At 42.2% G+C, this 26,758-nt stretch overlaps 1 protein-coding gene across 7 annotated transcripts in view; it reads right to left on the bottom strand.

Annotated features, from left to right (window-relative positions):
- pald1a (phosphatase domain containing paladin 1a) overlaps positions 1-26,758 on the bottom strand; it is a 44,025-nt gene that overhangs the window by 11,039 nt on the left and 6,228 nt on the right. For 6 of the 7 annotated variants that reach the window (XM_029456654.1, XM_029456656.1, XM_029456653.1 and 3 more), the window contains 17 exons: positions 23,633-23,830; positions 23,326-23,428; positions 21,830-22,009; positions 21,228-21,392; positions 20,981-21,141; positions 20,307-20,382; positions 19,519-19,667; positions 19,318-19,414; positions 18,883-18,987; positions 18,470-18,565; positions 18,253-18,387; positions 17,851-17,967; positions 17,291-17,470; positions 16,974-17,171; positions 16,306-16,446; positions 16,141-16,212; positions 13,664-13,804 (listed from right to left, as the gene is read on the bottom strand). In XM_029456654.1, the coding sequence (XP_029312514.1) occupies positions 13,664-13,804; positions 16,141-16,212; positions 16,306-16,446; positions 16,974-17,171; positions 17,291-17,470; positions 17,851-17,967; positions 18,253-18,387; positions 18,470-18,565; positions 18,883-18,987; positions 19,318-19,414; positions 19,519-19,667; positions 20,307-20,382; positions 20,981-21,141; positions 21,228-21,392; positions 21,830-22,009; positions 23,326-23,428; positions 23,633-23,817 (2,301 nt within the window). In that variant the 5' untranslated portion in view covers positions 23,818-23,830. Of the gene's footprint in view, positions 1-13,663; positions 13,805-16,140; positions 16,213-16,305; positions 16,447-16,973; positions 17,172-17,290; positions 17,471-17,850; positions 17,968-18,252; positions 18,388-18,469; positions 18,566-18,882; positions 18,988-19,317; positions 19,415-19,518; positions 19,668-20,306; positions 20,383-20,980; positions 21,142-21,227; positions 21,393-21,829; positions 22,010-23,325; positions 23,429-23,632; positions 23,831-25,363; positions 25,386-26,758 lie in introns of those variants that run through there. The other variant, XM_029456652.1, reaches the window with a different exon arrangement.

The raw sequence follows: 26,758 nt of genomic DNA, 5'->3' as shown, positions 1-26,758 counted from the left end.
GCCAACGGAGCTGGAAAAGTGCCATTTGGTTCACGTCATGCTGATGCTGGAGAACGGCTAGAATGCTGAACGCTAGCTGTACTGTAGAAACACTGTTTAATAAGTTACTCCGTCGTCAGGCATCATCTTAACATAGGGTAGGAATAGGGTATCCACTCGTTATCAATACATTGGCTGTAGGGATTCACCGTCAGCCGACGTAGCCTATATCTAACGTTCCTCTAACGTAGTCACATAGGTATTTGCGTACTATATTTAAGTAGGTATTTACATAGGTAAGTATTCCCGTACTGTATTTACGTAGGTAAATATTCACCTACGTATTCCGTATTCACGTATGTCTAACGTCACGTAACTGTCTGCATATCTTATGAAGCACACGTCGGGTACGTCCGGTAATTTTGAACATGCTCAAAACATCAGCGTTCAACAACGCACCCCAGCGTAACACAGTGAGCTCTTAACGAATACTACTTATACCTTACCTTATATCAACGTACACCAGCGTAACACAGTGAGCTCTTAACGAATACTACTTATACCTTACCTTATATCAACGTACACCAGCGTGTTGCTGATATTTTGTATACACCATATTTTTGTATAAGTTATGAATTTGTTGGGTATTCGTCTGATACATTTTGTATTAGGAAGTGACACGATATCAATAGGTTAGACATGCGTATCTGTATATGTTCCGATCCGATGAAAAGTTGGACGTATTTGGACTCAAATTTTCATACGTTTCTGTCATACGGATATGTGTGACAGGGCCTTTAACACCTCTAAAGTTCAGTAACTAACATGTTAACTGTTGTTGATCTGTACAAAAACCACAGTGTAAAAACAACAAGTTAACGTGCGGATATGTGCTGGACTATATCTGAGGCCGGAGTCTCCTCTGGTTCTCCTCATTTTTACACTTTTTAGTTAAGAGTTAAACAACAAGATGTACTGTATTAATTAGTAAACTTAGGGCTTAGGCCTGACGTTCTTTCAGCCCTCGTTAAGTTTCTCCTTTTTAAAAAGGTGAAAGTGCTTCAGGCATATATGCCCTAGATATCTGTCAGTGGCGCAACATTACCACAGGCAACGGTTTCAATCTCTGCCGTTTAATTCAAACACGTCAGACCAACTTCAGACAAAAATTCACAATAATCTCCGGATAGGCGTCATAGCCTGCAGCCTGCAGGTGTAGGTGTATTAAAGATAAACACCACACACTTATGAGACTGCCTGACCCGTGCCCATGTCTTGTGTAAACAGGGATACTGAGTGTCATGAGGTTTGGTTTAAAAAGGTTCCACATGTTGAGAAATCACAAGTCCTTGATGTAAAAGGGTTAACAGTTCAATCCGTTTGTCATAACGGCACACACGCAAAGACCAGGCAACAACGACAAGTGCCTCAGCATTCCTACAAACGGTCACATTTTAAAATACTCAAACACACACACGCACACGCCTAATAGCTAGTGCTATGCATTCATCAAATCACTGACATCCCATTATGTGCACCAACCAGGGTGTTTGTGGGCACTACAGATTCCTGCCTGGCAGTGAATCTGTCAGAAGCTGTTTCCATGTGCAACAAGCATTGACATCCTATTGACCAGTTTTCGCCTCTTACACTAAAAAGGCATCAACAAAAACATCATTAGGAAATTTGTTGGGTCGGCCTGTTGCCCATAGTGTGTCTCTGTTTGCTCTAATCCACCTCTTACTAGCAGCCATTCAGTAAAGCTTAGCATGTTAAATCAGCAGTGGAGGCAGCCACTAACAGAGAGCTCTCTGATTATTTGTTAAGTCAGATAAATTAGCACATGAATAAACTGGTGTTAAAAGCATAAAAACTATTTTAAGAGGAACTGGTTATTTTTCCGTAATCTGAAAAAGTTGGACCGTACAGATTTTGCACCAACTGTACCTCGATACTAACTTTATTTATTTTTTAAATCCCTTACAAACTTTTTCTAGTCATTTAAATGTACCATATTGATATTTTTCAAAAAAAAGAATAGCTCATCTATAAAGCAAAGTAATGGCTTTTGGAGGTAGCATCACAGTTAAATCCCTGAATCGTGGCAGGTAAGTGTTGAGGGTCGACCTTTCTGTGGGCACATTATAGAGAGGTCCGTCTGCTTGACATATGGTGCCAATTACCAGCTGATGGGGTTGCTGAGGTAAAAAGGCCAATCCATATTGGCCCTTCCCACCCAGGTTTGTACAAGCAGCCATTCATCAGATTCTGCAAGAACACCTCCCACCCAAATCCTAAACCAAACCCCGACCTGTCTAGAGTGGACAGGCAGCCTACACATGGCTCCTCGACTCAATGTACAGACAACTCAAAGTCAAGTATACACGATGATTTTCAGGTAAGTTCATTACAAACCAGGACTCGACTGCAATTTCTGAAACTACTTTCTATCCAAGACGAATTTTGTTGCCAAAGCTAACAGATTTCAAAGAGCTTATATTATATATGAATATATAAAAGATATTTCAATTGAACCGTAACATTTTATCTTTAAGCATTCTGTATCACTATTTGTTCCTCTCTGTGGATCTTTGTCGCCTGCACACACACATAAAATGGATTTCACACGTGACTCATTTTCACTATGACGTGTTGGCTTCTCCATAGACGCCACCACGTCTGTACATGACTCACAAGAGGTTAATGACCTGCACAGTTCCCATTGTAGGATCTCAGACTGCTCATCAGGCTCAGCTCTACACTGTGTAGCTTGGCTTAACTCTCATTAGTCTGAAGGCAGTGACACACCAAACCGATTATCGGCCGTCGGTCAATGTCGGGCTGTCGGTGAGCATCTGTCGACCTTCAGCACTTGTCAGTCCTTCTGCAAAATAAATTACTCTGCTCTCTCAGCTTAAGCGAATCAGTGCACTAGAAGACAAATGAACGCACACACACAGAGGCTCTCTTTTTCATCTTCATCTCATCCGATCATTCCACTACACGGACAGTTTCACAACGACACGGCTATCTGGAATGAAGATAAGCGGTAGGCGAGAGTGATGTGAAAGTGGTCGGCAAACGCGGTTTAATATATATTATTATATTTACAGTCATAGTTCTTCCAGTTTCCCTATTTTCCAATGACGAATACAGACAACCGCCGCCTGCTGTGATGGAGCTAATTTGTCTCACGCAGGTGCGGAACGTACGTGCTAGTTGGCCGTCGGCTGTAGTCTTTGCGGGGTGTCAAAATGTGACTTTTTGGCAAAGACGCAGGCGAAGTGAGGCGATGCACTGTCGGCTCCGTCACCACTAGTTCTTTGAACTTAAACTTACTTAGACTCAGGTGCACTTAAGCTAAACTCCAACTTTTGAACATTCAGCTCAAATCACAAATAGTAAAATGAATTTGTATGTTAAGAATGCTATAATTAGCAAGTGATGTTGCATGTTTAAATGTTATTGGATCTTAAAAGGAACCCGGTCGAGTTTTCTTGTAAACAAACAAAAGTTGTCTTTGATTTTTTCAAACAATTGAAATCTGGTATTATTTACATCAATGTTAAGTAGCTTGCAGTCTTCTTTTTCCTTGCCTTTCTTGGTGAATTGCTATGTTTCTTGGCACATTACAGCGACCTGTAGATCAGTGGAATAGTGTCAGGGCTGTGTATCGTGTCGCCGACGTGCTCATGCTTGTGCATCCTAAGCCGCTCATAAAAAACTGCTCCATAGCGCTTCTAGAGGTGAAAAACACCAAAGGATAGCTTTAATCTCATAGAATTTGGCATGCAGCATTAAGCATGTAATCTTGTTGATATGTCCTTTGATGGTCAGCTTGTTTGAATGCTAACATCACCATGTTTAGATGGTAAACATGTTAGACAGAAATAGAAATACAAACTACACTCAAAAATGACAGAGACAGGCAAATCTTTGATCATTTGTTTACACAATATGGTGCACAAATGTTCATTCTTTCTCTCAAATTTAACAATTATTTTCCATTCCTGTTTCTCTCAGAGCAGAAGCTCAGTCCGTAGGGACTTGTCTTGGGAACCGAAGTCCCCGATCAGGTATGGAGTATGGACTGGTACTTTAAGAGGTACCAGTCCACCTTCTGGGCACCGCCGAGGTGTCCTTGAGCAAGACACCGGACCCCCACACGGCTCCCCGGGCGCTGTATAGTAGCTGCCCACTGGTCCTAATACTAGGGTTAGGGTTAAAGGCAGAGTCTGAATTAAAAGAAGATTTTAAGAAATATCCTCCATTTCCATGTTTTGGTAGCTGCCTGCCAGATAATAATATAACAACATCCATTACTACATCAAAAGAAACATAGTGCCTACAGACAGCTGCTCAAAGGGTAAAATATATATTTATGCTCTCACCTGTCATTCAAATCATTTCAATGGAGCTGTTATCCCCTCGTGTTTGTTATGGATTATTGAATCCTAACTCTTTTGGCTTTTCAAGTGAAATCTCCAATCATCACTCTCTTTTTATTTAGTCTACTTCTATAAAACTGCATGCTCTATCTCAATGTTGCTAATAGTCTGTGTAAACTTTGATTAGAAAGGTGAAATAAATATTATTAACTATAAATACTATTAGCGTTATTAAAAGCTTTGAACATCCTAGTGTAGTATGCTGGAAAGTGTGAAAGTGAGAGAAGTATATGAACATGCTTCTGATGTATTCCTCCAGGTTGCATGAACCGAACCAGCGCTGGCATATTTTGAGGACCATCCTCTCACCCAGTCTGCTGCCTGCCAGGTTGGCCAGTAGCAAAACAATCTAAGTTATATATCATCTGGCTTCAAGCTGCAGAACTGATCTTTATGGATAAAGATGGTGCCCAAAACTCCTGTTAAAAAAAAGGGAGCTGCTGGACGGAGATGCCTTTATGTTAATGGTTTCTACAGATTCCAATCCTCAGTCTGTCTTTTTCCAGTCGCTGAGCCACACTACGCTGATTAAATCAAGAAGTAGGAGGTTGAGGTGGATTTAAGGGGCAAGCTGTGTCAATCCGCATACTGTATTTAGATATGCCATCAACCAGTCTGTACATCGAGCCGAGGGCTTGAAAATGAATGTGAAAATGTAACTTGATTAAGACTCAAAGTTCAGATACTTTCTCATGACATCACGAGCAAAGTCTTGTGGATTATGATCTCTGTCAGAATATAGATTTAACCTTCCTTATATATTTAAGCTGAATATTTAACCGCTCTAGTAAAGAATCAAACAAATTGTGTCCAACACAAAAAAATAAGCCGAAAAACATGGGGAACTAAAGAAGGAATGTACTGTATAATCAATGGTCAAATAGGCGTTTGACTAGAAAAAGGCCAATTTCCCATGCAGAAATACATCACGTGTTTGGTGAGCAGAGATTACAAAAGCCACAGGAGGAGACAGGGCTCATCAATTTAGCCTACATAGAGACTGGAATATCTGCCCACATTAACCACACGCATTATGGTACATTCTGTACGTGCACATGCCTGGCAACAGAGCACATGGAGACTGTGAATCAATCCGTTACTGAGCTATCAAAATATCTTGTGCATGCAAACCCAATGCTGGGGCATTAAAATGGTACGTCTGCGAGCTACAACTCTTCAGATATTTCAAAACCCCCTGGAGTTTTTTTCTAATCAAATTTGTAGTCTTGGCCACAGTTGGCATTTTGTATTGATGCTGGAGGGTTAATAGAAAGCAAATGTATTGATGGTTGACTTGTGAGAGTCACAAAGACGCTGTGACGACCATGTTGTCTGTTTGTTGGTTTGATTCTGAAATAACTAACAATGCATTGTCATGAAATTTGGTCCAGACATTCATGGATCCCAGAGGAGAAGAATATAATAATAAATCAACCTCTGGCACTAGCCTGACAATCAGACAGAATTGCAACATTGTTTTTACAATTATTCAGTTTTGTTTGTTCATATTCGCCCATTTTCAGTTTGAGAAAAGGGATAATTTTTTCCTACCAATCAGTAGAGACATATCCACCCTTGTTGGCATTTGCGCACAACATAGAACCGGCAGAAACAGCTGCAAGAAGCAGTTCATTTCACATTTATCATGTTGATCAAAGACGATGCCAAAATGCCAATTTAAATGTTTTCTGCAATTGGGGTAACAATAGCATAGCTCGGCTTGCGTACTCATCCATTCTTGTCGGCATCTTTGTACCAATCTTTCTCTCACCATTGTTTTTGGCTCTAGCAGAAAAGATGACGTACCCATTCTTAATCCACGTGCCCACTTTTCCAACCACGGAGAAAGCCAGCAATGACAACAAACGCGCTAAAGTAGATGTCTTTGAATGACTGAAACAAATCAGACATGTGGGCAGTGAATCAAAGGTCTTGAACTAGGCTTTGCCTCATTAGTCATATGGATCCTAAAATAGCAAAAGCAGTCTCTCTACTTTTCCTCATCCAAGATGTAGTTTGATGTAGTATAATGGTTGTTATATCCTCACAGGGCTACTGCTGCTTTTCTTCTGTCTTCAGTCTGATCTCTGAATGCGCCCGTCTATTGTTGAGTGGTCCCAACCCTAACCCTAACCCTAACCCTAACCCTGTCAATCTATGGAATGTGTGAAGGTCATAAATCTATTTTAAATTCACCACTTTTTAAAATGCCAGCACATATGAGACCTGTGTCATAATAATGACTATTTCAAAGAAGGAAAGAACAACGGGCCTCAGGCAGCAAACTAATATGTGTTCATGTCCACGATTTGTACCCATCGATTCTGGGATTCTTATTGTTGCTCTGTCTCTTAAGAGGAAATGTTATGAGTGATCATTAGCACTCTTACCAAGATAAGAAACAAACATCATCCTTTTCACAGTACACACATTTTTAAGTTTAAAATTTGAGCAACATAGAAAAACGCAATAATACTGTAAAATCTAATTTAGTTTAAAGAGTAATTATAATGGTTGGATTATTAATATGTGCGTTTAAGAAATACTATCGGTACATTGAACACAATTAGGACTATAAAAACCCTTGGAGGACGCTATTACGTGCGTTCAGCTTCTGATTGGCTTACATACTGCTCTTAGATTTTCCTGTAATATAAGTACTGACATCACATCACATGTTGCCTTTGTTTAAATGGATCTAACAGTAACTAAATGTTACTACTGCTGAAGTTATTTTCCGTACAGCACTTGTTGGTGCATCTTTCCTATTCTTGGGCATGTGTAGAGTACTTGCACACGGTACACCTGCCCTTATACAGTGTTGAGGAGGCGCTGCCTATCCTAATAATAAACTGCCACACGCCTCCAATTTATGATCAAGTGGGATACATCATTCAGCAGATTTGAATGGTTAAGAGCGTTCGGTGAATCTGGAATTGATTTTCTTACTTTTTGTCGCGACACATATTAGAGAAACGTAAGAGAATGTTGCTGCAGGAGACTTGGTGTGCTGCGAGCCGTCTCTGTGGCAGAACACAAGTCTTTTGACAAGGCGGGTCTGAATGTTCCTCGCTGACCTTGTGAGTTGTTGGCACTTAAGGAGTAGTTATGCCGTCGTTAACACGGATTTCATCTGTTGCTCAACTGTCCTCACGTACGAAACACGGCGTCCCTGCTGGGGCATTGTGAAAGTGCAACGCAACCCAGTCACGACTCCTGCATATCCCACATGGTTGGCATTTAAGTGACTTCACCGTTGAGATTGTGTTCCCGTAAGTATTTGTTCAGTGCCAGTAGCTAGCTAGTGTGAAAGCTTAGACCAAAAAAAAAAAGGTGGTCCATTTCCTGGCGAAATGATTTAGGGCTTAACCGGATCCGTCAGATACCATGACCACAGCTACTGGGGGCATGTTAAAACACTCATGCGTGGTTTTGGGGGTAGTTATTCCCGTTCTGTGGGGCTGGCGGGAATGACAGGTTTAGTGTGAGGGGGGCAGGAAATGGCAACCCTTCTGTGCAGCGCTCAGTGAGGTCTGAAGCGCTGTGCTGGGGCCAGTGGTTAAGAGGGGGTTGAGGGACATGAGGGAGGTCAGGGCAAAGGGCAGGCTGGGGCAGTTCCGTTATTCAGGGTAAAAGGGGATAAGGCTAGGAGGAAAAACATGGCGCTTGCTAAAGTGGAGTGAAGCAGAGCACAAGAGCTCGATCACTTTAAATTCTTTCAAAGACTCCCTATTATCAAACTACTCGCGGAGATTTCTCAGCCTTCAGCAGCTAAACGTTTTTTTGTTAGCTGGACTGACAAACACTACCTGCTCAGTGTGAAATAAAAAACTGATGTAAGCCAGAGGCTGGTGACAAAAATAACATCAGACACTAAAAAGAGATAACAAGAACAAGAAACCCAATTACCCAGTTGCTTTAAGCATTTAGACTCCCACATACTGCACATAACATGTGGGTAAGTTATATCATTTGCATAGGAATATTACATTTGATAATTATTCTTATTTTATTTTTGGAGCTGGTGAATTGTTTTGCATAGGTTGTAATTGCATAGGTAGGTGTACCAATTAACCTGAACGCTGAATGTACGCAGTACAAGTTCTGTTTGTTGAGTGTTGAAAATAATATTTGAAATCACATCAAAAGCATTGCAAAGCATGTCGTTTGAATAACAGTAAACCTAAAAGTGTATACAGTACTAAGTGACAAAGCCACTTAAACTTTGAACACAGTCATGATGGTAGAAAAGGAAAAGTTAGAATAATAAGCAGTCTGGAAATGATTATAATTGAGAAGTTTGAAAAGTTTTATTTGTGTGTAATAGTTGCACCTGGAGATTTCACTGATTAGTTCCACAGCTTTGGTTGAAGACGTGCTAAAATCAGTGAAATTGCCCTGCTCCAACAAACACCTGCCTACTCTCTGCCTTCCATTGTGTATACGGGCCATAAATACCACTGAATCATACTTTAAAAAGGAAGTGGGATGACCCTGCTGACAGAGAGTAGGAAAAATCATTTCAATATTCCCCCAAGGATCTTGGCATCAATTAGTACCTCGTGCAGATGTAAGCTACTCTTTACACTTTCTTAACAAGGCACATCAATGACAGAAATGTTTATTAGGTTAGCATCAACTTTACAAGTGAATTCAGCCGCCCTCTAATGCATCATGTCATGTTGGACATCAAACACTCACAGCATGTATTAGAGTATCATTAGAAATCTTTTAAAGGTTTGGAAACTACCTTAAAATAAATGAGCTCCTGAACAGCAGCTGACTCGTAGCAGCTGCGTAAAACCCCTCCGGAAAGTCCCCAGAGACACTTTCTTTACCTCTGTGTGTACTTCCACACACACACAAAGTATTGCGTCACAACTCTCGGAACTAAGAGTGCACAGAGAGACGGTGTCCAAATAGCTCAGCTGGTTGCACCTGCTCTGAGGGGATACGGTCAAAATAAGTCATTTTGTAGACAGCCACAGCAAATACGGCTATTGGCATGTGAGAGGCTGGAAATTATGAATAAAAACAACAACCTCTGGCTCTCCCACTTTGCTCCCTCCCACCCTGTGATGGATCTTAATAAGAGCCTCTTTTCAGGGGCCGCGAGTAGAAGAAGAAGAAGAAGAAGAAGAAGAAGAAGAAGAAGAAGAAAAAGAAGAAGAAGAAGAAAAAGAAGAAGAAGAAGAAGAAGAAGAAGAAGAAGAAGAAGAAGAAGAAGAAGAAGAAGAAGAAGAAGAACCTGTCTCTCGTTGAAGTGCACTCATTTACCTGCCAATATTTCCCTTGGCCGTTACCAACTCCCGCTTGTAATTGGCCCACTTATGTCAAGTGTCCATCCTAATTGTGTTTAAATAAAAGGTATGCTTAAAGTGCAAAGCTTAAGAATGTGTTTTTTTTGGCTGCCTCTTTCTTACTTTTTTTCTCCCTCATTCTGATGTTCTTTCTTTCTTATCCCTTGCTCTTCTTCGTTAGTCAAATTAATCAGGCTGTCAGTGCTGCGGTGGTCCCGTCAAGCCTCACCCGTACCTCCGCCTTCTTCTTCCCTACAGACGTCAACTACCTTTCCTCAAGAAAACTCTCCCCTCTCTGAAAACATTTTTCCACTGCCCCGTCCAAACCATGAGGGCCTTTCTTCACACACACACACACACACACACACACACACACACACACACACACACACACACACACAGACACACACACACAGACACAGACACAGACACACAGACAAGCTTTTAATACCCTCTTGATGAACTGGGTGAAGTCCAGTGGTCTTCAGTGATCACATTTTCTGCACATGCAGTGAGAAGTCGGGATACATCAGACAAGGATGTGCGACCCCCTGCCTGGTGGTAATAGAAGGTATGAAGAAGCTCAATTATCCTGGATGAACGGAGAATATATATTTGTTTGAGGAATATGCTGAGAAGAAATTAGGAATTGTGGTAAAACGGGAAAGCTGCGATACAAACAAACAACCAGAGAAGTAAGAGGTGGAAATTGAGGGATAGTGAAGATGTTGGTGTATACGCTGAGAAAATATCCGATTCTCTGCTAAACTCCAAATCATTTCTGATTGTCCAATAAACTCAGCCCGTGTCCCATACACACTCCACAAAGAAAAGGAACAATATCAACATTCGCGCCAGCGTGCAGATTGCTTGAGGCGATTTTTAATCTAAAAACTGGCTTGACGATGGAAAGAAAGGACTCTGCAGCTGATTCCTGTGCAGGAGGAGGAGGAGGAGGAGGAGGTAGTGGAGGAGGAGGAGGAGGAGGTAGTGGAGGAGGAGGAGGAGGAGGAGGAGGTAGTGGAGGAGGAGGAGGAGGAGGAGGAGGAGGAGGTAGTGGAGGAGAGGAAGTAGTCTCTCCATTGCGTTGGCCTTGATGTTGGAGGACGCATCTGCAAAGCAAGGTCACGCCTGGTTGGCAGCAGGGATTTACAGGCCCTTCAAGAACAACCCATCCCCTGCCCCCCCCCCCAAAAAAAAAAGAAATCCCACCATCCCCCCTTCCCAGGCCCCTCTGGGAGCTGGCGGACGGTTCGGGTCCCAGTGTAAATATATTTTTTCTCTATCAAAGACACATTTTCCAACCACTGTCAAAGGGGAGGAGGGTGCTATAGAGGAGGGAGGACTACGAGAAGAGAGAGAGAGAGAGAGAGAGTTGGGGGTGAAAGTTTTTCCCCTCTTCTTCCCCCCTTTCTTTCTCCCCACTCTCTCGTCTGCTACTGCCTGCCGGGTTCTAGCAACATCTGGCATTGTTTATCACCTGGCCTGCTGGTTCAAGCAGGAAGGGAAAGGCTGAAAGGGGAACGTAGTGCCAACCTGAGGTCCGCTAAAGCAGGGTTAAAAGATCATTTTGATTTATTACAAATTTGGGTCCCGTTTCTGTAGTTTTGGCCGTAATTTCTATTAATTACGATAACATTGTATGATAACCACGTACATCTGGAAATGGCAACATCGCTAAAAAAGAAGTCTTATGGAGGCAAATAAGAAAAACTGTGGGAAAGTAGTCAAAATTGTTTAAAAAATGTAATATTGAAGCATAAAGTTAGTCTGTAAACTTTAATGGATGTTTAAAACAAACACTTTGGGTATGTTATTGTTCACCTACTTTTAAATGGCTTTGGCTAACGTCGGAGTTGGTTTAAAACTTGTACGATTGTCTGATCGGATAACTTTTCAGCGATGTCGCGGCGTTCACAGATCTCAGCAGTTAAAAAAAGTTCTGTTCACATCCAGCCTTTCTCACCAAAACGTGTGCGTATCCCTGAGCCCAACAAACATGTTGTGTGCATTTCCCTCCTCGGAAACACTTGTAAAGCTGTTTTTTTATTTAAAAAATGATGTCTTGAATAATGCATTGTTTACATTTACGGGAGCTAGCTGGCGGCCTTCTTCTTCACTGCCTTTGCTGACGCATTGCCACGCTACTTCTTTTGTTACAGCCGCCGACTGTCGATCAATAGAAATAGCAGGAAACTCATGCGAGTGCGTGACACAAACAAAAAAGGGACCCACTTATAAAGTACTAGTGGTAAAAGCCTCCACAGGGTCCAATGTAATTATCCTCGTTAGGAAAGAACGAGCACAACTACAAACATAAGAGCTATTTGTTTTATTCAAATAATCATTTTGAACTGGAGCGTTTTCACCTCACAATATTTAAAACACAAAAAGGTGTAAAATACGTGTAGAAAACCTTCGTTAGTGCTGATGCAATCATCATACAAATTACCTAATTGATTTGAAAGTGAGCCCAGAGCGAGCCTTTTCTTGGAGCCTGGCATCAGAAAGTGACAGACGGAGGGAGAATATAGGCGAAAGACAAGGTTCATAGGACAATGAGGCCCATTGATACGGTGGAGACAGGACCGGGTGCCTCCAGCGTGCTAAGAACGGCTGACGGTGCACAGAGGCACAATGATTACAGTCTGCATTACAAATGGCTAAAACAGAGCCGTGGTCCTGCAGTGGCCACAGCATCAGGAGAGACCTTGTCCAGATAGGTCTTCAAAGCCCCACTACGAGCTCTTTTTGTTCTCTTTATGCGTATGCCATGTTACAATAAAGCCTTTCAATCTTTGTGTCCACATTAGCTGGAACATCTTTCAGATATGCAGCTGGTTTTCATCCTTTTTTTAACAACTTCTCTACTACCTCCGTTTCTCCTTATCTGCATTTACTAATTACTTATGCAAAAAATGTCTTCGCTATGAGCGGTCAGAGACTACCGGTGTACTACACGTGTACCTATTGTTTACTGTATAGGAGCGGTCGCAGGTTAAAGACTCCCATCATCTTTGTACAAGACAAGGAGCATCAGACTTAAACTTAAGTTATGTCACAAAGAGTAACATTGGGTGAGTGAGGACACATTTGCCTATGTTTCTGAGAAAGAAATTGTGCATCAAGTGTGGAAATTAAAACATTTTTTTGTTGAGAAACTTTCAGGGAATGGAGTTTAGAGTGAGTTCCACACAACACACACCTCATGAAAAATCTGAAAGGGCCTTAAACAGCCCAGGGAAGCGTTTAAAGTTTGAATCATTGTTCTAGGTGACAGTATGATGCTATGGGTTCAAAGAGGGATTGGTTTGAGCCCTGTTTGTGACAGTGTGCCCCATGTGCTTTGTACAGCAGGCACACTTAATAAAACTTAAAAAGATCCAGCCTGAAAAACCCACAAAGTAATCATTTCTTTTTCCTGCCTTTTTTTCCCCCCTCTCACTCTTTTCCATTTAGATCCAAAGGAATTCCATTGAGTTTTAGAGATAAGTTATGTTGCGCCACAATCGCTTTCTAAGCTCCTGCCCACAGAGCAGTGGATTCTCTCTCATTCATTACTCTGGGATCCTCGAAGCGTCTGAACAAGTTCTCGACGCCATCTATGGGGCTAATGTGTAACTGCAGCTACATCCTTATCAACGTGCTGATAGTGTCCCAGTATAAGGGGGCCAGATTCATAAGTATGCAGTGTTTGTTATTTTTATAATTTGATGTATCAATACAGACATCGCCCAGGAAGTTCAAAGTATTTGCTTTTGAAGACAAAACTTTTGCAAAAAGTACACCACACACACACACACACACACCAGCTGTTTCTTTTAGCTGTCCAACCCCTCCTATTATTGTTTATAATTTTTTTACATGTTTAAGATCTATCTGTCCTTGTATCTTTCAACTACCGGGTAATGAATACTCCAGGGAGATGGGCTGTACCTGTCTGTACGTGCAGATGATGATCTCTCGCAGGTGGTAGTGCATGGGGGTCATGGTCTCGCTGACAGAGTCCAGGGCCATGTCCACCTCCCTCTTCATCCTGTGGCCGTCGGGCAGCAAACGCACCAGCTGCATCACAACCTGCACAGCAGACACAACAGACAAATGAACATTAAAAACACATGGATCGAAATGTAATGAAGCTACAAAGATGAGAAGAAGAAGCAGCAGGAGGCAGAGAGGGAGGAGAGGGAGGAGAGCTAATGAGCAGAGACCAGAACAAACCTGCAGTAAAAACCCTATAAACTCATACAGTGTGCGTCTCAGACAGACAGCATCAGCATGCAGCCATACCACTGCCCTTTTGAAAAACACAATCGGTGTCAGATTGACCTTTACTTTTTTCTCACAGGGTACTATTTATTTCTCACCTTTGTATTCTGCTGGAAGTCACAATCCACGACATGTCTTTTCATACACAGGCTGACTTTACACAACAACTAAATCTATGTTATTAAAGTTATTCATGTTTTCTGGAGCTTTACATGGTATGCCCGTACTTTGCACTTTTAATATTAGTTAAGTCAATAACAAAAAGCCAGTTAACCGTCCCAACGTAATAGAGAACATTACTGAAACTATTTCTTCAAATATACACAAGGACTAAAAAAAAAACATTTATTTAAGGCTATTTATGACTTAGGCTGCATTCACACCAAATAAGGCGTTGCAGCAAAAACGGCAGTCCTCCCATTTGTCTGAATGTGGGTAATGCGTTTGGGCTGTGGCTGTGGGGACCTCAGGGGATGTAGAAAAGGAACACAGAATCGACTATTGGAGAATTGCAACCCGAGGTCACGCTGCTGTCACGTGATCGCCAATCAATGGGGTATTCAAATCAAAAGGGCCATTGAAGTGGCATTCCCACATTGACGCACAACCCTCTGCTAATCGCCGTAAAAAACCTGATTTGGTGTGAATGCAGCTTTAAGCTCAAGTTGATCAACTCCTTTTTTGGCGACTTGGAAGCAGCAAATTGACTTATTCTCACCTTTTAAGTTGAAATGCCAAACAGTTGCTTATTCACACGACAAGCAACATTTCTTATTATTTGGAGTCATGTCTGACCACCTGATGAATTTAAGTATTATACAGTTTAATATTCTCTCTTTTACACCCACTAGTTACTTACTTAGTAATTTAATAAATATAAATTCTAGTTACTTCAGAACTACAGATTCTTCACAGATTATCAGAGGCTCACTAAACACTACATCCCACCAGGAGAGGATTACATCACACCACACCAGCGCCTCCATCACGTGACGCCTTCACAGCCATAGCAACACGCGCTTGGCAGATAAGGCCCTGGGGACGGCAACATCACACATCCTTCAGAGGTTAAACTGGAGGCTGACGAGGTTTCCGTGGCGACCACTCTGTGTATCCCAGAAACTCGGGTGGCCGCGCTGCAGTGATTGACACGTGGCATTGTGTGCCTGCAGAGTGCTGCCTCTCTGTGTGTCCATTTTTATGGTGCCGAGGACACGGCCAGCAGGTTCCACACACCGATTCACTTTCACAACTCTGAATCAATTAAAACACCAAGCAGCTCTAATTCACAGACACTATTCACACCACGGAGGAAAGACTTTGGCTTCTGGCTTTGTTTGGCCAAAGCTTTCAATCACAGGTGCAGAATTCTTTTGTTTTTCAATTTTAAAGCGCTACCCCTTTAATACACAGTTGTAAAGGCGTACAGGGTGAATCGCTACCCGGCTAATAATCGCCTCTGACCACAAACATGTTGAGAAAACTCTCACTCTCTGTTGCCTTCTTTGACTGAACTACATAAAAAGGTAATGAAATCACGAAGTTGTCGTTCTATGGACTCAGGGAAACGTGCACTAAAGGTTCCTGCATGTTATGCTACCAGCAGCAGCAGCATACACATTACAGTTGAACAAACAAAGAATGACGTGCCACCTACAGAAATCAAAGCTTCAACAGAGAAGCGAAGGGTTTAAAAACCTTACAGTACCGGCTGTGACCTTTTGATCGTCAAGTGACGTCTGGAAAATGCAACAGCAATAATGCTTCGACACTAAAGAGGTAGCCAAAATAAAGAAACAGGGCCGACAGAGAGAGAATACACTAATGTTTCAACTCATATATATATATATATATATATATATATATATATATATATATATATATATAACAGAAAATCATCGAATCCTCCAATTTATTCAGTATTTGTTTTTTAAATGATGTTTGGATTACCAAAGCAGTTTAAGATGAATTATCTGTTGATTGACATATTGATTTATGAACTAATTATCATTATGAATGAACTGTTGTTGACTGAACTGGTCTTGAGATCCCCGTAGTTTGCACAGTTCATATAAATGGAGTAATTTGTTATCGCGTGTTTACAAGCAGGAGTGGGCGTTGTTTTATTTTTTAAGTGTACATACCTGAAATTCTCCTTTTGTGTACTTGGCGTCAGGAACGCTCACAAACTCATCATCACCAAAATCTGGAAAACCCTGCAGGTGGAGGACACCGGTTGATATGTTACTTTAGATCATGAAAACACTCAATGGATCATTGTCACTGGAAAACTCGAAGAAGAGCCTTACGTTAAAGTGCCAAAGAGTCAGAACGGAGACAACCATGGCGGTCGTTGTCCTGCCTTTGCCGTTGGAACAGTTAAAAACGAAGGCTGAGTGTGAATCCTCAGCCAAGACACTCTTCATGGCCTCCAACAGCTTATCAAAATCCTGGGAACGAGAAACACACACAGATTTTTATGCAAACTCTTAATTGGATATATTCTTTGTCCACAGAGATCATGCATATTACATAAAATACATTCAAATGTGAAATCAATGCTACATTAAATTGCTTGTAAACTGTTAATATGTATTATATAATTTATTTTACATGTTTATTTCACCTCTAAACTAAACTAAAAAACTCAGTGAATGAAGAAAATTATTAAAAAAAAATAAGTCTCTGAGTTACTAGAAAAGCGCTATACAAGTCTAATGTATTATTATTATTATTATAAAATACAATATGAGTGGTTGGGGGACAAAGTGCATAATAATTGCATCTGCTCGCCATCGTATGGTGAAAAGCGTGCAGTAACATTCTTCCCCACTAGAGGGAGCACAAGGCTCATTCATGGTCACCTCTCTTCATTACAATCAGCAGTAAAAAAGGAACCTGAAAGCCACTTCAGCCCCCTCAAACCTGCATGTTTGGAGCACACGTGTGTTTATTATGCATCCCTTCCCATCATTACCTCCTCCTTGGGCGCGCTGCAGTCTGGCAGGGGGATGCGTTTGCTGACGAGTGCCTGGTTGGAGCTTTTGTGCAGGTTGAAGATCTCCTGCACCGTCAGGCAGCTTTTAAACATCTTCATCTGTTTCTCCTGCTCCAGCGTCACCTCAAGCCACTTCTGAGCTCTCAGGATCTCCTCCTTCAGAGACGTCTCCAGTTTCTACAGGCCAGGAAGGGACATGAGACCAACTTCTTAAGCTTCTGATGGCAACTAGTGACCGTCTCAGGTACTCTTGATCATTTATCTGATTATAACTGCCCTGAAAAGCATCACTCTACCTCTATTAGCTGTGGGTCAGACGATGGAATTGGAATGTACTGGTCCAGGCACGAGGGCTCCCTCGGTGTAAAAATCTGACCGTTCCCTTCCAACACCAGCTCTTCCTGCAAGTTGACCCACAACACGTGGCCGTGCTTCCTCTTCTCATCCGTCAGATGGGCCAAAACTGACCCGGTAGCCTGCACACACAGCAAGTTTACGATTAGACGGTAAGGAGCTGGACGTCCGGCTCGAGCATCCTGAGTTGAGCGCATGAGTCAAAATCATCATGAGTCAGTCATCTGAGTCTATTTGTACTCTAATTAACATTCCTGACTGCGAGGATGCACATTGGTGATGATTACAAAAGTGTCAGTTAGATGTGGACATCTTCTGTGATAATGGGAATATGTAAAGTCAGTCTTTGATTCTAATAAGCCCAACATTACTACCTAGAGAGACAAGCAGTACAAATAATCATCTCCAGATGGAAGTGGTAGTCCATCCAGTGATTAAATATTGTCTAAGAGTAAATAACTTTTCTATTAATGTGATGATAATATGAGGGAATGTGCTGCACCTCTGATGTCGGCTGAGCCATTCCATAAACGGGCATCTTGGGCACTCGTCTGAAGTTGATCGCCTTCATCTCCTTCACTGTGCTGAGCACGTCCGGAGCCAAACACTCATCAGCAACCTGTGCAGACACTCGCAGTTATACATAACATGTAATATGCATTTGAAGATACAGATGATTATATGACTGTGTGGGAAGACTTGTGAGAGATTTGAGATATCTTGAAGTAAAGAGTGGCTTAATGCGGCGATCTTTATCAGTATTTGAAAAGAAAGAAAGAAACAGCAGTAGCATTTGTATGCAGAAACACTGAGAATACATCCTTTGGTTTCAGAATACAGACACAGATATAATCTAAACTCTACCGCCACGGCATTAATCTTCTGCGTGCGCCTCATTTCTCACCAGAACTCGAGCTCCTCTGGTTACCAGCTCGGCCGAAGCCGACAGCTGTGATATGTCCATGCAGGCCAGTAACCTGTACAGCCACGCGTGGCAGCACATCCAATGGCTGAAGTTGGACATAAAGGCAAGTGGATACTGCAAAATGCAACATATAGTTACAACTCAGATTATCTTTTAATGGCATGTAACCTTATTTAAAACAAAAAAGAAACATTACCTGTTCATGGAGGTATGCATTAAAGACAATCAAGTAGAAGTAGCGCTCCAAGCTCTGCATGGTTCTGTTGAGAAAGTAGTCTTTGGTACTGCTTCCCTGAGAAACAAACCAAGGTTAAATGTCTGTTCAAATTAGCAGCTCTTAGTTCTGTGAGGTCTTTCTTTATTTTCAGTCATTTAAAATCCCTTTGATTTCCTGAGAGACAGGAGAAAATGATACAATAAAAGTCACTCTCTAAAGCCCTCCATCAGCTCAAGGGCTCAGATTGATAAGGACTTTTATGCATCATCATAATAATAATAATCGTTATCCTGCTTGATTTCTGCGTCACTCTTTGCTTTATTTAGAAGTATATCAATTGAGCAGCAGATCAAGCGCCGCTAAAGTAAAAAAAAAAAGAAAAGAAAACTAACCTGAATTTGATAATCTTCTCCGATCCCTTCCAGCTTAGTCTTGTTCTCATATATTGCTTCTTTTATGTTGTGCATTTCTGAACACAGGGCGATAGCCTGGTCAACCTGTCAAATAAAAACATTAAAGCAAACATTACATTTTTTATAATTAAACAATGTACTTTGATTTTAAACTAAATGAATTAAAGATCCTGTAATGTTTGAAGACATATAGAAATACTTGTGTTTGATAACGTTTTTCCCCCAAAATGTTCAATTACAGCAGTACATTTACAACTTCTCCTTCTCAGTCTTTGGAAAACCCAGAAAATATGAATATACAAAAGGTTCTTTGGTTCAAGGTTTTACTGCTGATGTCTCTCTAACAGACTCGTCGTTTAGAACCTGCAGATGCTTTTACCAGATTGTTGTGATGGTGTATATTGTCTGCTTTACCTCTTCCATGACTTGCTGTCCATTAGGCAGCTTGTTGATCAGAGTCTGGATGACCTTGAACAGTGGTTTGGGCTCTGAAGCTGTTGCATCCTCAACTCTGCGAAACGAGGTCAAATCAATATTACCTTGTGTCAAAAAAACGCTCCATGAAAACTCCATTATACCGTGTTATCGAACATGTGATGAAGGCCGAGTTCTTACTGTGGTTGTGAATCACCCCTGAGACGATTCATGACCAACGTGCCCAGGATCATGGCTAAGTTGGTTCGGCCGACGCCCACCTGGCAGCTGAAGAGCAGAGCAGGAAGCCGCCGGGACGCATCGTGGCCCAGAAACAAGCTGGGGCTCTCCTGAAAAAAAAGAAAACAGAGCACATAGAGAAGACTTTAACTAACAGAGATGCACGGTGTCATCATTTGGCTGGTTAGGGAGGTTAAAACTGGCCTAAATTCTGCTGGAAAAAGAAGGTTTTTAGGACAACATGGTTACATATAACCTGCCACACACAGTGATTGATGGCTAAATGTATTTTCACCTGCAAATTACCAAATCAATACTTTATGGTTTCTAATGTCATTTTGAAAGCATCGGAGTTGAGATAAGAAGAAAACCTCTCGAAGGACAGGAGAGTCCCAAAAAGGGCAAAACAAAACGTAAAAGAACATCCTGTGTGAGCGAGGGGCAGGACGGAAACCAGACAGAGCAGATGACCAAAGAGCGGACATGAAGCGAGTACAAACTGCAGCTTTTCTGCCGTTCTCTTTAGTAACTATCGCACTTATTCGTGATTAATAGCGCAGACAGGAACAATTCAAAAGGCTTTATGAGGATAAAAAAAAGAAACTGTGACCTTTTCGCTACCTCAGTGAGGAAGTCCAGACGCTCTCGAATATTCCAGCCATTAATAACTTTAATGGCACATCAAAACAAGATCCCATCAAGAGGAGCACAACCAAAAAAGGTTGTTTTAATCTGTATCGTGATCTTACCCTGAGTATGTTAACAAATGCGTCAAAGTCTTCTTCCAATGGTGCTCCCTCCATTGGTAGTGGTAATCTGTAGTACCTGCAAAACAACAGATTGTTACCGGGAGTTGAACCCGCGCCTGTGTTGTGTCAATATTGCCCGTATGTAGGTCATAACACGCAGCACATGCACATCTGACCCTAAAGCAAGAATGGACAGCTGAGCTCCCTCATGGTGTGTTTACTCTTCCTTCGCCAATCCACAAGGGATGATGTGAGAAATCTAAATTCATGGGATCATTGATGTTCCCTTATAAATTACACTACCTATAATTTAAACTATCTATAATAAAACATCCTGCTGCTTTCCTTGGACTGCAAAACTTCCAGAGGAGAGTCAGAGACGCTCTCCTCAGGGAACAATATATTCTCTTGCTCTGGAAATGTTGTGCGCAGCTCATGGAGCATTACAATAAAGCTGATGCTGCGGATCTGATTGCAAACAGGAAGCTGCAATCTTTTAGTTTTCATGCTGCCCCCCACCTCCCCCCCCCCCCCCCTTTCTTCTGAAAAAGCAGGGCAACCAGCCTTTTGCACAAACAAGCGCCACTATTTATAACCCGCCGGGCATATTCTCATCTAAACTGATGTGTGAGCCGAGGAGCTAAGGGCTAATAAAAAGGAGCAATGTAAACAACCTGTAGGTCGGCATGGTGAACATGGGCCTCTTATAGACCTCTTCGGTCACGTGGATGTCCTCCTCGCACATGATGGAGATCTTCTGAGGCTCGTCTTTTAAGTACTCGATGTCGTTGTAGATGTAGAAGATGTTTTCGTTGAGCTTGGCAAAGTCGTGCAGCTGTGGAGGAAGGGAGAGGGGGGTGTTTTAATACCGTTATAAACTATATTGTGGAGATGCTGAGTAAGTGTGTGTGTGTTGGTCACCTCCTTCCTGATAGTGAGTTCCCGGCTCTCCACCAGCTCCTCCTTCTCTAGGCCATGAAGGTTCTCGTGCAGGTTTTCCTTCCTCCTGGGGGAGTACGGCACAAAGTCGTCGTCCTTGTGCAGGAAAACCACCGGCTCCTCTCTCACACAGAAGAATATAACCTCCTGTTTGCAAAAGCACAGCACGATGGACATCAAATAATAGCTTTTTAAAGTTGCCTTCTACTAGCTGCACCCACTTCCAAGAGCAACTGGAAACAATCTGTTGTCGTATGACATGCAGCACATGAGTAAGGAGTTTAGAGAAGCCGGACGTATAATTTTGTCAATTTCATTTTAATTACGGTTTTCTAGCTGCCGTAAGCAGAGAGATTCATTTTCCACTGGTACACATGACCGCAACTTTCTGTTTGCTCAGTTCTACAATTCAGCCACAGCCTCCACTGAGCACTTGACTCCTCAAATATTTACTGACAACATGGCTGGAAAAGAGCAACACAGGCACCGACTCGGGAGAATTAGGAACATAGAATCTGTCGGTTAACAAATGCACAATTCCTGCGAGCTTAAAATTGGTGTTTGTAAAAGAAAATATCAGTGACCTCGTGTCCTTGCGCCTGGAGCCTCTGGAGAACGTGTTTGAAGCCATTCAGGCTCGGCTGACCCATCCCATACAGCGGGTAGGATCCCTTGACTTGGCGAAAGTTGGGCGCTCCATAGCTGCCCGTGGTATTGAGGACATCTGCCTTGCTGGACACATCCTGCACCATGAAATACTCCTCCTGGAATGCAACGCAAGTTTCATCTCAGAGTCTGACCCAAACACAGCGTTTCTCCAGCTTACACTGAAGCACGCATTTGTAAATTCTGCTGGGCAAATATGTCAACGCTTAAGTGGTTGGATAAATCTTAAAATGGTGTTTACGCGTGTTAAGCTTTTCTTAGTGAAGTTCTTTCACCCACACTGAAAACACCGAAAACAAAAAATCGGAAAATGGCAAAAACATCTTCTTCTTTCTCTTTTTTTGGTGGCAAATAACACAATTGACACAGTCTGGTTACTCTGTTGTCTCAACAGGTTAAACCTCTGCTCTGTCGCCTGCATCTCTCCAAGATTAAATCTTATCAGAATCTGAATTTTTCAAACTTCAATTGTCAGTTTATAAAATAAAGTATAAAATAATGGTGCGTTTGTGGTTCATAGAGGCGAACATGAATTCCTACACTGCTGCACTTCCGTACTATATGAACATAAATACACATGAATGAGGTTATGGGTTCTGATAGCCGGTTCCGTTTTGAATCCAGTTCCAGGTTAGTAAAATACCCAGATTGGTGAAGCTACGCTGGCAACAAATCCCTTATTGAATCTTTCATTCACAGTCGCTTTAGCCTCTTTCTGAAAAACAACTACGAATTGCACTATTCGCTGGAGGGTACTCGCAAAACAAAGAAAGGGGGCATCATAAGAAAAATAAGAAAATTAATCCACAGGTGACGTTAAGTGCATTGTGTATTTTCTGTGTGATTAACGAGGATTAATATTATTTCTATGGTGTTGTTTTTACTTCTGCAGCACCAGTATGAAGTTAAAGCAGTTTTAGGGTTAGGGTTAATAACGTCACAGAGTCACTAAAGACTTTTTGATTTTTAACATATGTCTTCCTTTCCAAGCGGACACACTACCTAAAAGCATCTGATAAGTGATCTGAAGTGGTTTGATTCCTATTGGCAGATTAAGTAGTTTTTTGGTTGTGAAAAAAAAGAGAGAAGAAGATGTAAAATCAATGTAGACATGATCTTCATGTAGGTGAAACTACTGGCCTATACAGCTCGTACACACGTAAACAGAAGTTGTGGGTTAACGCTGACAAAACACTGCATGCCTGAACAGACACGGCAGAGGGGACAGCAGATCAAAGCCCTGATAGCAGGGTGACAACATTCCTGTATCAATGGCTGCCCCGGATCATAAAACAGCGCATGACAATGTTCCTGTGCCCCTCTGCAATTTTGACAAGTGCATGTGAAAAGAGCAGACGTAAAGACAGATGACTCCGCGTCTTTCCACGACGTCGCGGCGAGGTTTCGTCCTTACCTGCACCAGGTAGTGCTCGGGCATAGCGTCTGATATCCGACCCACTTTGTAGTTGGTCTTACGGATGTCATCGTGAATCTGAAATTCCTGTCTGCAATTGTACCTGTAAAACAGAACGCAACAGCAGGTCTGGATGGTGAATAGAGGTCAATTCAATTATCAGCTACTATTTGCCAGGCCTGGATTGACAAATGAGATGATAACGGGGGCAAACACTTCGGCTAGGGGGGGGGTGGGGGATGTCACCACAGTGATCAAAGAGGATTAACACCCAATTGTGACAACGCGGATTCGGGGAGGGACTTACGTGATGACGACAGGTGCAACTTTGTTGGTGATAATGGACTTGGCCTTGTTGTTGTGGATGTTGACTGTCTGAAAGGGGCTCATGCTAAGAGACTGCCTGCTGTCGGCCATCCCGTTGCCATGGACACTCTCAAGTGGCGACGCTACTGAAACAGGCTGTGGCGCGGCACTGGCAGTTGTACCCATGCTCCACAAGCAGCTGTGAATGACATCACAGCGGATTCAGAAACAGGAAGCAAACAAACAAACTCACACACAGACAGCACAGCCCGTTCACAGGCTGGAGACACACACAGAGTATCTGGGGAGCGACGACACTTACAGACATTTTGATCAATGTGTCACACTTCCGATTGAAAACACTGATATTCTATAAATAATATATGAACAGGGTTTTTAAGGTTTTTGGCTTTGTTTTACATTTTCACTGTTTGAAACTGTCCGCTCAAATGTCCGTCGGTCCACAACGTTTTGGGTAAATTGCTTTCATATAAGACTGGATATTTCCTGGTTTTATAAACATGATTATTTATCAAAAATCTAATTTTGTTAATATTTTATACACCAAAAGTCAACCCTACATATAGAATAATAAAAATAATACAGTGATATTTCATTTTCTCCACATCACCTAACCCTAATTAAACCCGTTAGATGCATTTGCATCTGATAAAGATCCAGTTTAAGTTGTACAATACATTACGTCATGTTAACCACGCATTATAAAAATATTAACCGGAGCCGTTTTGTGAGTCTTGCCGACGTTCAGCCGATGGCTCATGAAATCCACACGTCAGGTTAGCACCCAAATCACACTCATTCCTCATCTCTACGCCTCAATCATGGTGGTATGGGGTTGAAGTCGAGTGTGACAGTATTTGTGTTTTAATCATACAGCTAGACACCGAGCACTCGGACCCCCCACGTGAGCCAGCCACAGGCTTCAAGCAAACCTCCTCCCCTCTGAATAAACAGTGAGCTTTGCATGGAGCTCTGCGGATAAACAAACAAGTCTTCCGACAAGCTAGCGATCGGGAGTAACACCGCTCCTCAACATCACTTATAACATGTAGCTGGTCCGGGAACCTACAGCACCAGAGCACACAAACGGAGGAAGACACACAAGGAATACACAGAGAAACACAGTATGAAACTCACAGATACACATACTGTAACACTGGAGCTGCAGACCAAAAGCACAGAATCAATCCAACATCAAAATCTACTTGATGAGACAGACAAAGCGGGATCAAAGCACCTCAGTGAGTTCTCCAGCTTTGAATAGAGCAGACTGTCATTGTGCAGAGAGGCTCAGTGGAGAGAGAAGTGCCGGGTGAGTCACCGCTACTCTCCTCTTTGTTGCGTCTGGAGCCGAGTGGGCAGGTCAACCATGTACTCACAGACCTTTTGAATTGGTACGGATTCTCTTCTGACAAGCACAACAGGGGACACAACAGTGTATTGATTTGCTTGTCACTTTGTCTGGCTACAAGAGTGTTTACAGCTTGACCAGAATAATAACTGCAGAGTAAAAAGAGGCAGAATCTCAACCCAAACTCCATAAAAGGAAGAAAAGTTCTCAATACTACTGTGCTCCCCGAAGCTGCCCAAATCTATTTGAGTCCTCGCCACATACCATCTCTGTTTGCTATAATTTCGTGACTACCACTAGAAAAACTAAACTAAAATAGCTCTCCACACGGCCACAATCTACTTAAATTTGACATCTTACGTGTGAGATGAGGAGCGATCTGTACTCCCAGATCCTTTTCTTTGCTGCTTGTTTTCCGCCATGATGCGTGAGAGTGTGAGAAACAGGAGTGTGAGCAGTTTGGCACTACATCCAAAAAGAAATCTTTCTCTTTTGAAAACCCCTTCGCCCACCCCCAGTCGGTGGGAAACACCCCTCGTGGGAGCTCAAAGTGCCCGGTCGCTTGGCATTTGGCAAAAAAAACTTCGGGAGTTCCAGCTCTCAGACAGCGTCCTCCTCATCCTTGTCCTCCCTCCTATATGATGTTGGGGAGCAGATCATGCAAGAGACTCTAGTCTCTATGGAGGGGACCAAAGGAAGTAGTGGTACATCTGGCAGCCAGATGGCTAAAGTTTAGCTCCCTTTCACAGGGACAGGGCTGTGCACAAAGACGACACAGTTGACTCTTGTACTGTACAGCGAGCAGTACAAAAAGGAACGCGCAAGAATGCTAACTTCATTTATTGGTCGACTTTTTAAATGGAGGAGGATGTGTTGCTTTTCTTTGTTTTAGAAAACTGTGCATTTCATATTTTAGATTATGAAGGCGTCACCTTGAGCTCTGGGAACTTGTGATGGTCATTTTTCACTATATTTTGCATTTAATTAGATCCATATTCAAATGTACCTATCGTTATTATTAGTCACGTTTCAAACTAACTTTTGCGCAAATTTTAAGAGAATCTTGAGAAAATCGGAAAAGAAAATGTGAAATAATACACATCCATGAGATGTCTATCCAATAGAGGGGGGGGGGGGGTTGAACCACTGCAGAAGAAGAGGGCACAATTGTTCTGGAAGAGAAATCCCTTGTCTGCTTCTCTTCCTGAGGTTTATTGCCATTAAAATGTTATATTTGAGGAGTATCTCCTTATCCAATTAACCAAGGGTCTAATGATAGACGGTGCCGTATGCTGTACAGATTGTAAAGCCCTCTGAAGAAAATGTGTTTTCATGCGTGATTATGAGCCATTTCAATAAAACGGACTTGAATAAAAGTAATAAAAGATAAACAGTTGCAGCTTTTGTGTCATGTTTAGGTCAAATATGAAACCCGATAGATATAAGATGACTTCTTTCTGTCCTTGACTTCCTATTTGGACTGAACACAGAGCTTACAGTCGGTGCATTCCTCATACATTTCTCTGTCACTTTAAGGACATTTAATCAGTAGGTTTCCTTTACCCACCACCACAGTCATGCATGGTAATATGCATGTTCCTATGTGGCTCGGTCGAAGGCTATAAAACACTCCTACAGATTCTCCCATTCTCCTCATGCACACTAGAACGTCCTACATGTTATCCCATGCAGTGTTTTCCTTTGTAAAACGTCCGAGTGTTGAATGAGGCCAACTGACACTTTTTTTGACAGACG

Source organism: Cottoperca gobio, chromosome 19, assembly GCF_900634415.1.
Source record: "Cottoperca gobio chromosome 19, fCotGob3.1, whole genome shotgun sequence".
NCBI lineage: Eukaryota > Metazoa > Chordata > Actinopteri > Perciformes > Bovichtidae > Cottoperca > Cottoperca gobio.
This window is presented reverse-complemented; position numbering and strand designations above follow the sequence as displayed.